We start from the raw sequence: 14244 nt of genomic DNA on the forward strand, positions 1-14244 counted from the left end.
TAATGTGTAAGAACAATCCTCTGAGAAAAATATGTAGAATACAGAAAAGGCAAAAAAATGGTGAGATTGAAACATCAGTCCTGACTTCCATTACTCTTGTTAATATATCTGTTTGGAAGCCTTTGATGCATGGCGTTATCTCATTAGTTTGAGCTGTAGTACACTGTGTGTATAACACACACACACACACACACACACACACACACACACACACACACACACACACACACTCTGTCTGTAGTGTGTGTTCGCATGCATGGAGTTTATAATTTGCATAAGTTTCAGCTTTTGTAATGCACTCTGTTTAAACCCAATCTTATTGTATTCTTTGAAATTCTTCTTTTAACGTGTTTTCATTTTATTTCGAAAGTCATAAAGTTCTTGGTATTTGAACTGTGGGTTTTTGGGGGTTTATATTTAGCTTTGATGGAAGTTTCTTTCATATGGTATTTTGTTCATTGATCATGACTGAAAGAAATGAATAAAAAATATATAAAACTTTACCACTCACAAAATATTCTCTTCATGTCCAAACATTTTTGTTAGTGACGTTTCTTAAGTTGGTTTCTTTAAGAACTCTGTTCATAAAAATGTAGTTTAGGAAGTTTCTGTATTGTTTTTTTCACCTGTGTAGTAAATCCTGCACCTCAAGTCCTTTTGGATCCTGTGCTTTGGTTGAGGTGTAGATCAAAACACTTGCGATTAAATCAAATAGTTGCCGGCTCTGACATCCAGAGCTCTGTTGGTGCCAGGGAGTCCAGGCCTGAGGGTTTGGGATGTTTGCACCTGACTCAGCCTTAAAGAGATCACGTTGACCCATGAAGCCTCTCTCATCTCTGACCTTCAGATCAGTGAATCCGGTGTATTATCAAACTGGATGTGTATTCATGTGTCCTCTATACATGAGCATGCGTCACAAGCAACATTCAGAGTTAGGAAGCAAATAAATACAAGTAAAATGTACTACACTAAAATTGCAATGGTTTATCTAAGTTCTTCTTATTATAATTTTCATCATACTAAAGTATATCTTTAATGAAATGCTAATCAACAAAGCCTTGCTTAGAATATAATGAAATATTGTGTGCCTTAATTATTCTGTTTAAGAAGCCACATCATCTTACAGAAGGATTTATTTTAAACACTCGAATGACGTTATGAAGTGAATTTGGAGTTAAAACATGTTGTTTTCATGTACTCTCAGATGGAGCAGCATTTGTTACACAGTCATAGTTCACTGAGAAGATACACAAACAGCTGTCATAATTGAGAACGATTTTGTCAATTTCATAGTCCTACAATTATATCATCTGCGATTACGAACATGATTTTGCATAGCTTGTCAGAGAACTACAGCTCTGTGTAGTAAATGCTGTTTCACCTGAGATTTACTGCTAATCACAGAACCAACTTTACTGACTAAATGCGCCTGGCAATCACGATTAATCGTGCAGCCCTAATCACTCATATAGTGTTTGCAAAATTTAATGCCATTGTACAACCCGAATTCCGGAAAAGTTGGGACGTTTTTTAAATTTTAATAAAATGAAAACTAAAGGAATTCCAAATCACATGAGCCAATATTTTATTCACAATAGAACATAGATAACGTAGCAAATGTTTAAACTGAGAAATTTTACACGTTTATCCACTTAATTAGCTCATTTAAAATTTAATGCCTGCTACAGGTCTCAAAAAAGTTGGCACGGGGGCAACAAATGGCTAAAAAAGCAAGCAGTTTTGAAAAGATTCAGCTGGGAGAACATCTAGTGATTAATTAAGTTAATTGATATCAGGTCTGTAACATGATTAGCTATAAAAGCTTTGTCTTAGAGAAGCAGAGTCTCTCAGAAGTAAAGATGGGCAGAGGTTCTCCAATCTGTGAAAGACTGCATAAAAAAATTGTGGAAAACTTTAAAAACAATGTTCCTCAACGTCAAATTGCAAAGGCTTTGCAAATCTCATCATCTACAGTGCATAACATCATCAAAAGATTCAGAGAAACTGGAGAAATCTCTGTGCGTAAGGGACAAGGCCGGAGACCTTTATTGGATGCCCGTGGTCTTCGGGCTCTCAGACGACACTGCATCACTCATCGGCATGATTGTGTCAATGACATTACTAAATGGGCCCAGGAATACTTTCAGAAACCACTGTCGGTAAACACAATCCGCCGTGCCATCAGCAGATGCCAACTAAAGCTCTATCATGCAAAAAGGAAGCCATATGTGAACATGGTCCAGAAGCGCCGTCGTGTCCTGTGGGCCAAGGCTCATTTAAAATGGACTATTTCAAAGTGGAATAGTGTTTTATGGTCAGACGAGTCCAAATTTGACATTCTTGTTGGAAATCACGGACGCCGTGTCCTCCGGGCTAAAGAGGAGGGAGACCTTCCAGCATGTTATCAGCGTTCAGTTCAAAAGCCAGCATCTCTGATGGTATGGGGGTGCATAAGTGCATACGGTATGGACAGCTTGCATGTTTTGGAAGGCTCTGTGAATGCTGAAAGGTATATAAAGGTTTTAGAGCAACATATGCTTCCCTCCAAACAACGTCTATTTCAGGGAAGGCCTTGTTTATTTCAGCAGGACAATGCAAAACCACATACTGCAGCTATAACAACAGCATGGCTTCGTCGTAGAAGAGTCCGGGTGCTAACCTGGCCTGCCTGCAGTCCAGATCTTTCACCTATAGAGAACATTTGGCGCATCATTAAACGAAAAATACGTCAAAGACGACCACGAACTCTTCAGCAGCTGGAAATCTATATAAGGCAAGAATGGGACCAAATTCCAACAGCAAAACTTCAGCAACTCATAGCCTCAATGCCCAGACGTCTTCAAACTGTTTTGAAAAGAAAAGGAGATGCTACACCATGGTAAACATGCCCCGTCCCAACTATTTTGAGACCTGTAGCAGAAATCAAAATTGAAATGAGCTCATTTTGTGCATAAAATTGTAAACTTTCTCAGTTTAAACATTTGCTATGTTATCTATGTTCTATTGTGAATAAAATATTGGCTCATGTGATTTGAAAGTCTTTTAGTTTTCATTTTATAAAAATTTTAAAAACGTCCCAACTTTTCCGGAATTCGGGTTGTATTATTCCACCCAAATATTTCGTAAAATATTGTTTGTCATTGTTTTCACTGCAGTTTTTAGGTTTTTATGTATTCATATCCTCATTTTGAGCCCCCAAAACAATTACTGCTCTTATTGGTTTTGTTTTTACAATTGTATAAGAAGTTTCTACAAGATATTGTCTATATAGACATCTTCAGTATAGTAAGATACTTGTGTCTGTAGCTTGTAGAATAGATAACTACTTTTTACTATAGTTTGGTCACTAAGATAATAAAAGTTGCAATTTCAAAGTAAAGCTTCTGTGACACTCGTATTTGCAGGAGCCAGATTTTTTGACATCACAGGCTCTTGGTTTGTCCTTCGCGCCGTCATTCCATCCATGCATACTCCCGTGTCACACAAGGATGAAAAAGTGCATCAGAAGGGAGGAAACTGAGAGAGCTGTCAGCAATCTTTCCATCCCTCCATCTATCAACATACTCGACGCCACCTGGCATGTGACACCTGGCAGCTTTTGAAGTGAAGAATTCTCCGACTTTCTTATTATTCACGTCTCAAAGGAAACCTGACGATGAAATTATTTTTCACATCGTCGCTTTTTGTTGTAAACACTCAGCCGGGCGCTGATAGATAATCTCATGATGGCTGAAAGCTGTCTTCTGTCAAAAACCGTGTTTGGAGAGAAGAGTTTAGTCAGTTTGAAACAAATCGTGACATGATGATAGAGAAGTTTATATAAGCCTTTTGACAAACTCAAAGAAAGTTGTTCAGACGAGCCTGAAGTGGATCCTCAGGAAAAAGGATCTTTGTGTTTTCATTGTCCAAGCCAAAGCATTCCGGTTATACTTTCTGGAGAGTTCTGTAACATAAATGCTTGCGTTTCTTTCCAAGGTCGCTCCTTTGTTCTTTAGCAGTAGGGGCTAAATGATACAGGAGGGGGGAAAAAACATAAAAGGCCTTTATAAATTAAACTTGCAAGGGGTAATTGGTGTTTGTTATTTTAGACCTTTTAAATACTGCCACTTTTGCCATTCCTCTCTCTCTCTCTCTTTTGCATTTTCCTCATTCAACATGCATTTTTGTGAAGCGTAGCTCACTTTCGTTGGTTTTTCTGCCACAGAAAGCCCAGCTGCGAATCGTTGTCATTGATCATGGTGTTTGTTGATACATGGGATCGATTCTCAGGAATCTTTCGGGGGGAATGAGGTTTCTTTGCTAAAGTTCAGTTCTGCTCATTATCTTGCCCGTGCGATCTGACCTGTACTTCTCCGGATGCAAACATGGGTCTGTGCACCTTAAATAAGGAGCTAGGTCTTGACTTTGTTTTTCTAAGTTCACTGCTTATTTCTTTGATCAGTGCAGGACATCCGATAGATGCAATGTCAAATAGACCAGCTTTGTTTCTAAGTTTTACAATGTTGTAAGGATGGGAAAATAAAGTGTTCATGTTTGTTAACAGTCAATAATGAGATATAAGGATAGTTTGCCTTAAAATGACAGTTCTGTTATTGTTCACTCACTCTCATGTCATTGCAAACCTGTATGACTTTTGTTCTTGTATTAAACAGGAAAGGTATATTTTTGAAGAATATCCTGCCTGCTCTTTACAATAGGCTTCCCAAAGCACACAAACGAATTATAAACTTTTTTTAAATTAGTCCATATGATTCATGAAAATTGGTATAATTTGAGATCTTAATTGCTAAAAAATCATCCTCTCCAGTGACCTTATAACTGCAGTGACCTGAACCCTGAGTTGAACTCGAGAACCAAATCAGTCAGATTCATGAACGAATCAGTCAGACAGGTATTGTGAACTAAATAGACTGATTCATTGAGAATATTTGACTCAAAAGAAAGTTTCATTCAAACCAAGTGTCGATAATTCTTGCTAGAGCAAATGTCAAGACTTTTAATACAACCCGAATTCCGGAAAAGTGGGGCGTTTTTTAAATTTTAATAAAATGAAAACTAAAAGACTTTCAAATCACATGAGCCAATATTTTATTCACAATAGAACATAGATAACATAGCAAATGTTTAAACTGAGAAAGTTTACAATTTTATGCACAAAATGAGCTCATTTCAATTTTGATTTCTGCTACAGGTCTCAAAATAGTTGGGACGGGGCATGTTTACCATGGTGAAGCATCTCCTTTTCTTTTCAAAACAGTTTGAAGACGTCTGGGCATTGAGGCTATGAGTTGCTGGAGTTTTGCTGTTGGAATTTGGTCCCATTCTTGCCTTATATAGATTTCCAGCTGCTGAAGAGTTCGTGGTCGTCTTTGACGTATTTTTCGTTTAATGATGCGCCAAATGTTCTCTATAGGTGAAAGATCTGGACTGCAGGCAGGCCAGGTTAGCACCCGGACTCTTCTACGACGAAGCCATGCTGTTGTTATAGCTGCAGTATGTGGTTTTGCATTGTCCTGCTAAAATAAACAAGGCCTTCTCTGAAATAGACGTTGTTTGGAGGGAAGCATATGTTGCTCTAAAACCTTTATATACCTTTCAGCATTCACAGAGCCTTCCAAAACATGCAAGCTGCCCATACCGTATGCACTTATGCACCCCCATACCATCAGAGATGCTGGCTTTTGAACTGAACGCTGATAACATGCTGGAAGGTCTCCCTCCTCTTTAGCCCGGAGGACACGGCGTCCGTGATTTCCAACAAGAATGTCAAATTTGGACTCGTCTGACCATAAAACACTATTCCACTTTGAAATAGTCCATTTTAAATGAGCCTTGGCCCACAGGACACGACGGCGCTTCTGGACCATGTTCACATATGGCTTCCTTTTTGCATGATAGAGCTTTAGTTGGCATCTGCTGATGGCACGGCGGATTGTGTTTACCGACAGTGGTTTCTGAAAGTATTCCTGGGCCCATTTAGTAATGTCATTGACACAATCATGCCGATGAGTGATGCAGTGTCGTCTGAGAGCCCGAAGACCACGGGCATCCAATAAAGGTCTCCGGCCTTGTCCCTTACGCACAGAGATTTCTCCAGTTTCTCTCAATCTTTTGATGATGTTATGCACTGTAGATGATGAGATTTGCAAAGCCTTTGCAATTTGATGTTGAGGAACATTGTTTTTAAAGTTTTCCACAATTTTTTTTACGCAGTCTTTCACAGATTGGAGAGCCTCTGCCCATCTTTACTTCTGAGAGACTCTGCTTCTCTAAGACAAAGCTTTTATAGCTAATCATGTTACAGACCTGATATCAATTAACTTAATTAATCACTAGATGTTCTCCCAGCTGAATCTTTTCAAAACGGCTTGCTTTTTTAGCCATTTGTTGCCCCCGTGCCAACTTTTTTGAGACCTGTAGCAGGCATTAAATTTTAAATGAGCTAATTAAGTGGATTAAAGCGTAAAATTTCTCAGTTTAAACATTTGCTACGTTATCTATGTTCTATTGTGAATAAAATATTGGCTCATGTGATTTGGAATTCCTTTAGTTTTCATTTTATTAAAATTTAAAAAACGTCCCAACTTTTCCGGAATTTGGGTTGTAAATAACAACTTATATTTTGCTCTCTTCATCACAAAACTATTGTATGGTTCCAGAAGACATAGAAGATTGTCGTGTGGACTATTTTAATGATACTTTTATGATGCTATTTTACCTTTTTTGGAGCTTGACAGTTCATTTCCTTTCATTATACCAAAAGAGTGACCAGGATATTCTTTAAAAATGAATCTTTTGTGTTAAAATGAAAGAAGACGTCATACTAATTTGAAAAGCATGATGAAGAGTAAATAATGAGTTTTCATTTTAGGGTGAACTGTTGCTTTAATTTATTATTGAACGTTTGGTGATTTGTGCTGTTGGGTTTTCTGGTGCCATGTGCTCTTTGTTTTTAATTCAATTCATCAAATCCCATGTTTTCTTTTTTTTTTGCGCAGCTGTCCGAAAAACTTAACGAATATGATTGCGCCGCTCTGTTTTCAACAAAATACACATGTTCCCTACCAGCCATCCTTTAGTTTCAGACGTTTACGGTGTGTAGTTTATTTTCACTAATTTTATTTACATTCATCACGCACAGCGATTGCCTAACTGTACCCGCGCCGGTCCTCTGATGTAAATCAGACTGAGGCTAAACCCAAATCCCTTTGCCAAACGCCACATACCTTCCCATATGTTCCTCCGTAGCTTCTTCAAAGTAATAAACTGACTTAATATCTGCAGTCCTTTTCGAAAAATACATTTTGATGGCAATAAAATGTTGTAAAAATCCCTGCGGGGACACAGAAGATGCAGTCTGTGGGGGGGTAATTGCATTCAAGGCCTTTTTCCGCCATGGAGCGGCTGGCATGAAGCTCGTCCGCCGGGGGTTCCTGATTTGGTTTTGTGCGATGGGAAAGCTCCATGTAAATGGATCCGTGATGACGTTTGGCTGACTGTGGACCGCTGAGCTGAGAGATGGGCTCCTGGTATTAGATTAGACTGGGATTTATGATGTATCCCAGTCTATATAGTGCCGAGCTCATGGAAGGAGCAAGAAAGTAAATTAAACTGCTGGGAAAGTGTTTACTTATAAATCAGGTTATCTTTTGATTTTCTTTATGATTTCGGTCAAGCGTTTTGCTCCTTTCTGATGCCTTTACAGTTCAAGATTTAATTGGTTTGTATTGTTTTCCAAATGAGAGACACTTCCCATTCACATCGTGAAAAGCCATTATTAAACTGGCTATTTCATACTGTTCTCTTTTATAAAAGAGAACAAATAATGGGCTGCGAAGAACCCCTTCAGGCATATTTTATGAAGCTTCTGATTTTGACTTATTATGTCTTTGCGTTTGCATTTTCAGTCCCATTTTGCTTTTGAAAATTGCATTGTTTCATCTGTGTTTTGGTAGGTGAAATTTTGCGATTTGTTCTCAAACTCGCTCCTCATTTGAAGCGTTCCATACGTGTTACGCAATCCACTGACAGACGGTCTGTGTGTTTTCCTGACTGAGGATTTAGCATTTTAGAGATAGAGACATTCGTTTTTGTTTGAGTTCTGTGAAGCACAACTTCCCCTGTTGCATTATCCTGATGTGCCAGCACAAAAGAGCTTTGCTTTGACGATGGAGGCTGAAGTGAGGACAAGAAAAGGAAAATGAGGCAGCTGTGACTTTAATAAATAGGGATGCAGTATCGAAATTGGACCCAATACTGCACTCCTGTACTTGTACTTGTTAAAATGCACCAATACAAAACAGCATGTGAACAGTGCTGTGTTCAGACAAAGATGTAGTGTGCGAATTGTCCGACCACACATGGCCTCACGCCTGCCCATCATTGTATGTGGCTTACGTCTAATTTTTTATTAATGTTTTTCCACCCAGCATCGATAGAATACAGTTCTTCCTCTATCTCAACTATATAATCAAGACCACATGGAAAAGAAAATCTGAAAATTACTATTTTTCGAATTTCAATATTACGTTCTGAAATTTTTTTTATAAAAACTAGCGGCTGTGAAAATGCAATTATTGTGACTACAATCATCAAAACCTACACTATCACTGAAGCAAAGAAGAAGGTAAAGGTGAGGAATACAGTAAGTTTAAGTCACCGGGGTGATGTTTGTGACATTTTAGTTAAATTGAACCACACAATCAGTTGATTTACTTTTACAAACCAGATCGCATGGTTTATTTGTGTATTATTTGGGGCCACCTCTTGCGACGGCCCTACTATAAAGTTTGTAGTTTGGTTGGATATGTCAAAAGAAATTATGCAAAATAATGCACAAGTTACTAAAGTTATTTGACGATCAATGTGTGCAAATGTGTGCGTGCATTGGGCATGTTTTGCTTGTTGATATTAATTGCATTATATGAATCGCTTTGGAATACAAGTTGCAGCATGTTTCATATGATTAAAAAAACATGACTTGTTTGAAGAAGATATGTTCATCACTGTTACAAGATTTATGTATATAGGCTAACGAGTGATTCCTTATGTTATTAGAGGAAAACGCCATGTGATTACAGTACTGTGCAACCACAATGGAGCAGCTCTAATGCTGTTAAATTAAAGATCAAGTACCACAGAGAAAAAAAAAATGAACAGAGAAAGCTTGTAGAATACCTTTTAATTGGCATAATTAAGTGTGAAAATAATTGAATAAACTATATATTTTCTAAATGAACTAAACCAACTAGCATTATACATATTCTTTTGGTTTCTGTACCCAGTACCCAGTATTAAAAATACAAATGCAATGAAAATACAGGTATTGGTACTCTGTATTGGCAAGTACCAAAAATAAAATTATCCGTATTTGCTAAGTTCTGTAAAAAGTGGCATTGTTGCAATGTTTGGTGCTTGTTGTATTTTAATGCACTTTCTGTAGATAGAAAAAAACCCATAGTTGCCTGGAAGACACAGACAGTACCTTTTATGTTATGTTTCAGCTTTTGTTTTGTTTTTTCCCTAAAGGAAATTATCCAACCATAGTTGTTACAGAGAAAGCAAACTTAACAATACATTTGATGTTGTATGAGAATAGACAGTAGCCTTAATAGAGAGGTTAAGAAAGATGCTTTGGTGTATGTTTTGTTGTAATAGCCTGTTTCTACTTGCAGGGTCCTGTTTTTCATTATCTGACTTTTCCTCTGGATCATAGTAACCTCACATGAACTTCAACGGAGCATTTTTTTTTTTTTTTGATAAATTCAGATGTGACCAAATGCGAGTTCCATTGACAAGAAATCTGTCTATCAATGGTGAATGCAAAACAGTGTCCAGTCAGAAGATGATGTTAAAGGGATATGAGGAGTTGATGTTTATCTTCTTACCACCAGGGCATCCAAGATGTAGGCAACTTTGTTTCTTCAGTCTTCAGTTACTCAAACTATTGCAGTCTATCAGTCATATAATGTAAGTGAATGGGAATCAAGGCTTTGAGAGTCCAAAAAACATACACAAACAAAACCAAATTAAACCCTGTGGCTCGTGACGATACATTGATTTGTAAAGAAACTGAACAGTATTTATATAATTTTTTACCTGTGATTTTCATAGCAATGTCCAAACTGTCATGAGCACAAACTGAGCGCATTCACAACAGCCGGTGCCTGATGCATCTTCCTCTTCTTCTTGCTTTACGGCGGATCGCAGACATTTAATTGCATTACTGCCACCTATCCCTCAAATGGACCTTTGACATTCTATCTACAGTCTCAGTTAGGAGTGTCAATGGTCTTTTATCATGGGGTGAAATATCTCTTCTGAATAATTTAGTTGCCAAAATTAGTTATGTGTTAAATATGAAAATTAATTATGGGGAAAGGGTTAATGTTCTGTTTTAACATGTTTGTTTTTTATGGTGTTGCAGGTGGACTGCCGTATGAGTTTAAAGTGGTGATCGCGGGGAATCATGAGCTGACCTTTGATAAGGATTTCATGGCGGAGCTGGTCAAGCAGGATTACTATCGCTTTCCCTCCGTGTCAAAGTTGAAACCCGAGGACTTTGACAGTGTTCAGTCTCTCCTGACAAACTGTGTTTACCTGCAGGACTCGGACATCACCGTCAAGGGCTTTCGAATATATGGCGCGCCATGGTAAGTTCCTCATGCATTTCTTGTGTTTTTACTTTTACAGTAAATACATTTTAAGAACAATTACTTTAATCAAAATTGCTAATTGTTGACAGTCATTCGATGGTCAGAATTCTCTTTCCTTTGGTTTCTTCTGTATTAGTGTTGGGCGATATGGTCATTATTCAATGAAATGCGGTGCTGAAGTGAAATAGTTGGACAGTTTGATAGCCGAATTATAATAGGTCGGCCAATAAAAATAAAAATTATTATTATTATTATTATTATTACAATTTAATTAATTTAATACATTAATAGGATCATGAGCCTAATATCGTCTTGACTATCGACCGAGACATCTGCCATCGTCGATATCTCTGACTATTGGCGATACACGATACTATCGTCTATCGGCACAACCCTATTCTGTATATATCATCATCATCTTGTACGTTTTTAAAGATTTATGTTTCCTCAACACCTTTAACTTCTGTAACATGACCTATTTCTCAGTGGGCAGCAATAATTATAATTAAAGCTGCAAGCAGCGAAGAACGGGCCCTCGCACCCGGGCTCACCGCCATCGTGTGGCTTTAGTAAAAAGGTGAACGGTGAGAAATATGCATTAAAAGTCGTAAATATAAGTGGAATATGTCTAAGTCATTTATATGTGCCAATCTTCCTGTTGCCAGCAGGTGGCGCTATTATTATAATGGAATATTGGCCTTCATATGTGTTCAGGCCAAGACTCTTATCACACATGTGAAGTTTGGGGAAGATCGGACAATTTATGCCTCAGTTATAACATCTTTTATTCCCATGGCAAGACATCGAAATTCGTTACGGCGCCATGGACACGCCTTTTAACTAAAACTCAAGATCTTCACAACTGAACTTCACACAGGCCTTTAGATTAGACTGACCACAAAAAAGACATTGATGTCATAAACATTCTAGGAGTAGTTTGTCGCAGTGTAAAATATGTTACTTCCTGTTGCCAATAGGTGGCGCTATGACTATAACTGAATATGGGCATGACAATCTGTTCAGGTTCAGAGTCTTATCAAACATGTGAAGTTTGGGGCAGATTGGACATTGTATGTCTGAGTTATAACAACTTCATTTTTCATGGCGAATCATCGAAATTCGCCAGGACACGCACGGACACGCCCTTCGACGAAAACTCAAGATCTTCGCAATTTAACATCTTATCAATTTAACAACAATTTAACACCTTTAGATTAGGCCTACCAAATTTCGTGTTGATCTGAATAAATTTCTAGGAGGAGTTCGTTAAAATACAACGCATGGAAAAGACAAAAATTACACAAAATTTGCTCCTAATATTAAAAATAACCGACTTCCTGTTGGGTTTAGAATTTTGCTCCAAGAGTCTTTTTTGTAGGTATTGGTGTGTTACATATGTGTGCCAATTTTTGTGCATATACGTGAAACCTAGCTGGAAGGCTGTTGATTTTCTTAGTATAGGTGGCGCTGTCAAGCCATTTTGCCACACCCTCTTCTGAATCCTATATCAGACGAAAATTTTCACCAGGTTTGACGCGTGTGCAAAGTTTCATGACTTTTTGAGCATGTTTAAGCCCTCAAAAATGTGATTCATTTTGGAGAAGCGGAAGAATAATAATAAGAAACAGAGCAGATACAATAGGGTCCTCACACCATCTGTGCTCAGGCCCTAATAATTTTGTAACATTACAAATGTCTTTACTGTTAAAGTTTCAGGAATTCTTTAGAAATTCTATTGACGTACTAAGAAAGTTAATTGTTAAAGTACTGTAAATATGACATTTTGAATTCATTTGAACTTCAAAAGCTCTTGTGAGGTCATTTCTGTGATGGTGCCACTCTGGTAAACAAGCAGCCTGAGAAAGAAGCTCCGTGTCATTCCCATACATGTGTTTGAATGTCCTCGGATGCTCTGATCCTCGGAACCTGTTTGTTTTTCTAGCGCTTTGGGAATCGCTCATCTCTATTGGCCAGCCCATTTAGCTGTACCTCTGCTCTACTTCCTGTTTTCTTAGCATCCATCTAAAACGATAAAATGGCCCTGAACTATAATTATCTTTAATGCTTCCTGGCATTTTCTATTTTTACGTCTTGCCCCTCAGACTTTGTTTTCCTGTGTGTTTTTTCTCTCTTAAGAGCCATTGTGAGATTCACCTCTTGCGCTGTCTTGTTTTTCTCTATAATTAGCTGTGAAATGAAGTTAAAAAGGGTGTTGTACAGGGCATCCTGCAAAATGTAGTGAAACAGACAGTGGGGAAGCGGAAAACAGAGGGAGGAAGTGGAGAAGGAAGGAAGGAAAAAAGCCCCCCGTGGCCCTTTAGCGTGAAAGCTGCTAAATGTCTGTTGTGACAGTGTGGGGTCTTGTGGGAAATGGGGAGGAGGGGGCCAGGGGGTGGATACTGATAACTCTCTCTCTCACACACACACACACACAGATGGCCGTGAGGTGGTCAGTCGGACCGGCAGCGTTAGGTCTCTCTATGAAAGTGTTTGGGTGGCCCTTGTGCAGCATGTGCCTCATCTGGTCGAGAAATTTGAGAAGCCGTCTAATTTGTATTAGCATATTGTCACACCATTGAATGTGTAATATAAGTCAGATGGTCACTGAATATCATGACGGAAGACCAGCCGTTCACCTCGATCACTGCTGACTCATTCCCAAGAGTGAAAACCGAGAGAAACCGGTCTAAAAGAAAAGAGAGATATCCATAAAGCTATCTTGATGGACAGATGGAGACCATAATGGCATAGTTTGAGACACAGAGACAAACTGTGACAGAGGAAGGACTGGAAAGAGGACAGGTGTCAGAAAAAAGTGAGAAATGCATAAAGAAATCAGAAAGTACTGATGCAGAGACATTGCGGTGGCTGTACTGATGGAAACACATCATGCACTCTGGGAATCTAATATATCTGTACACCAGGATCTTTTTCTTGAAATTGTCCCAGAGAAGAAGAAAAAAGATGATTTTATATTGTAGTTTTGCATGAACCGAGTCTGTTGATCATAACGTGAAAATCAGATGTTAAATATCTTTTCCTCTTGTTTATTTAATAGAAGTGCATTGTTTATTTTTATTAAAGTAATACCATTTAGTAATTTCGCATTAAGTTTAAATGAATATTTCACCTGGAACAAATAATGTAATCAACTTTTTCCTGGAATTTTTTTATTTTTATTTTGACCATGGTGTTTTTAGTGAATCAGTTTTGTTTTAGTATTAGTTTAATGTATATTTAAATATGGTATTTAATGATATACTGACATAGCTTTCCTTTTTACATTTTAAGATTTTATTTTAATTTTATTAAGTATTAGTAATTTTTTTTATTTTTGTTATTTGTTAATATATCTCTATATAGATTCAATAAATTTTTATTCAAATTTTAGTCATTTTTACTGTAACTGAATCCTATAGTATAAAATAGAATACTTTGAATCTACTGTTTCCAGACATCTTTCAGGAAGTGATCTTTTGTTCAGGAACATCCTGGTGCTTTTGTCTGCTCTGTGAGATCAGACCCTGGCCGGACCTCAGAGAGCAACTTCCACAAATAAACCCTTTAAATTTAAAGGACAAGACAATAT

The 14244-nt window shown here is 37.8% G+C and overlaps 1 protein-coding gene across 2 annotated transcripts in view; it reads left to right on the plus strand.

Moving 5' to 3' along the window:
- Window positions 1-14244, plus strand: part of LOC132101897 (metallophosphoesterase MPPED2-like) — a 61705-nt gene that overhangs the window by 16753 nt on the left and 30708 nt on the right. For both annotated transcript variants that reach the window (XM_059507125.1, XM_059507132.1), the window contains exon 4: window positions 10427-10652. In XM_059507125.1, the coding sequence (XP_059363108.1) occupies window positions 10427-10652 (226 nt within the window). The remainder of the gene's footprint in view (window positions 1-10426; window positions 10653-14244) is intronic.

The sequence above is a fragment of the Carassius carassius genome, chromosome 2 (assembly GCF_963082965.1).
Source record: "Carassius carassius chromosome 2, fCarCar2.1, whole genome shotgun sequence".
NCBI classification, from domain to species: domain Eukaryota; kingdom Metazoa; phylum Chordata; class Actinopteri; order Cypriniformes; family Cyprinidae; genus Carassius; species Carassius carassius.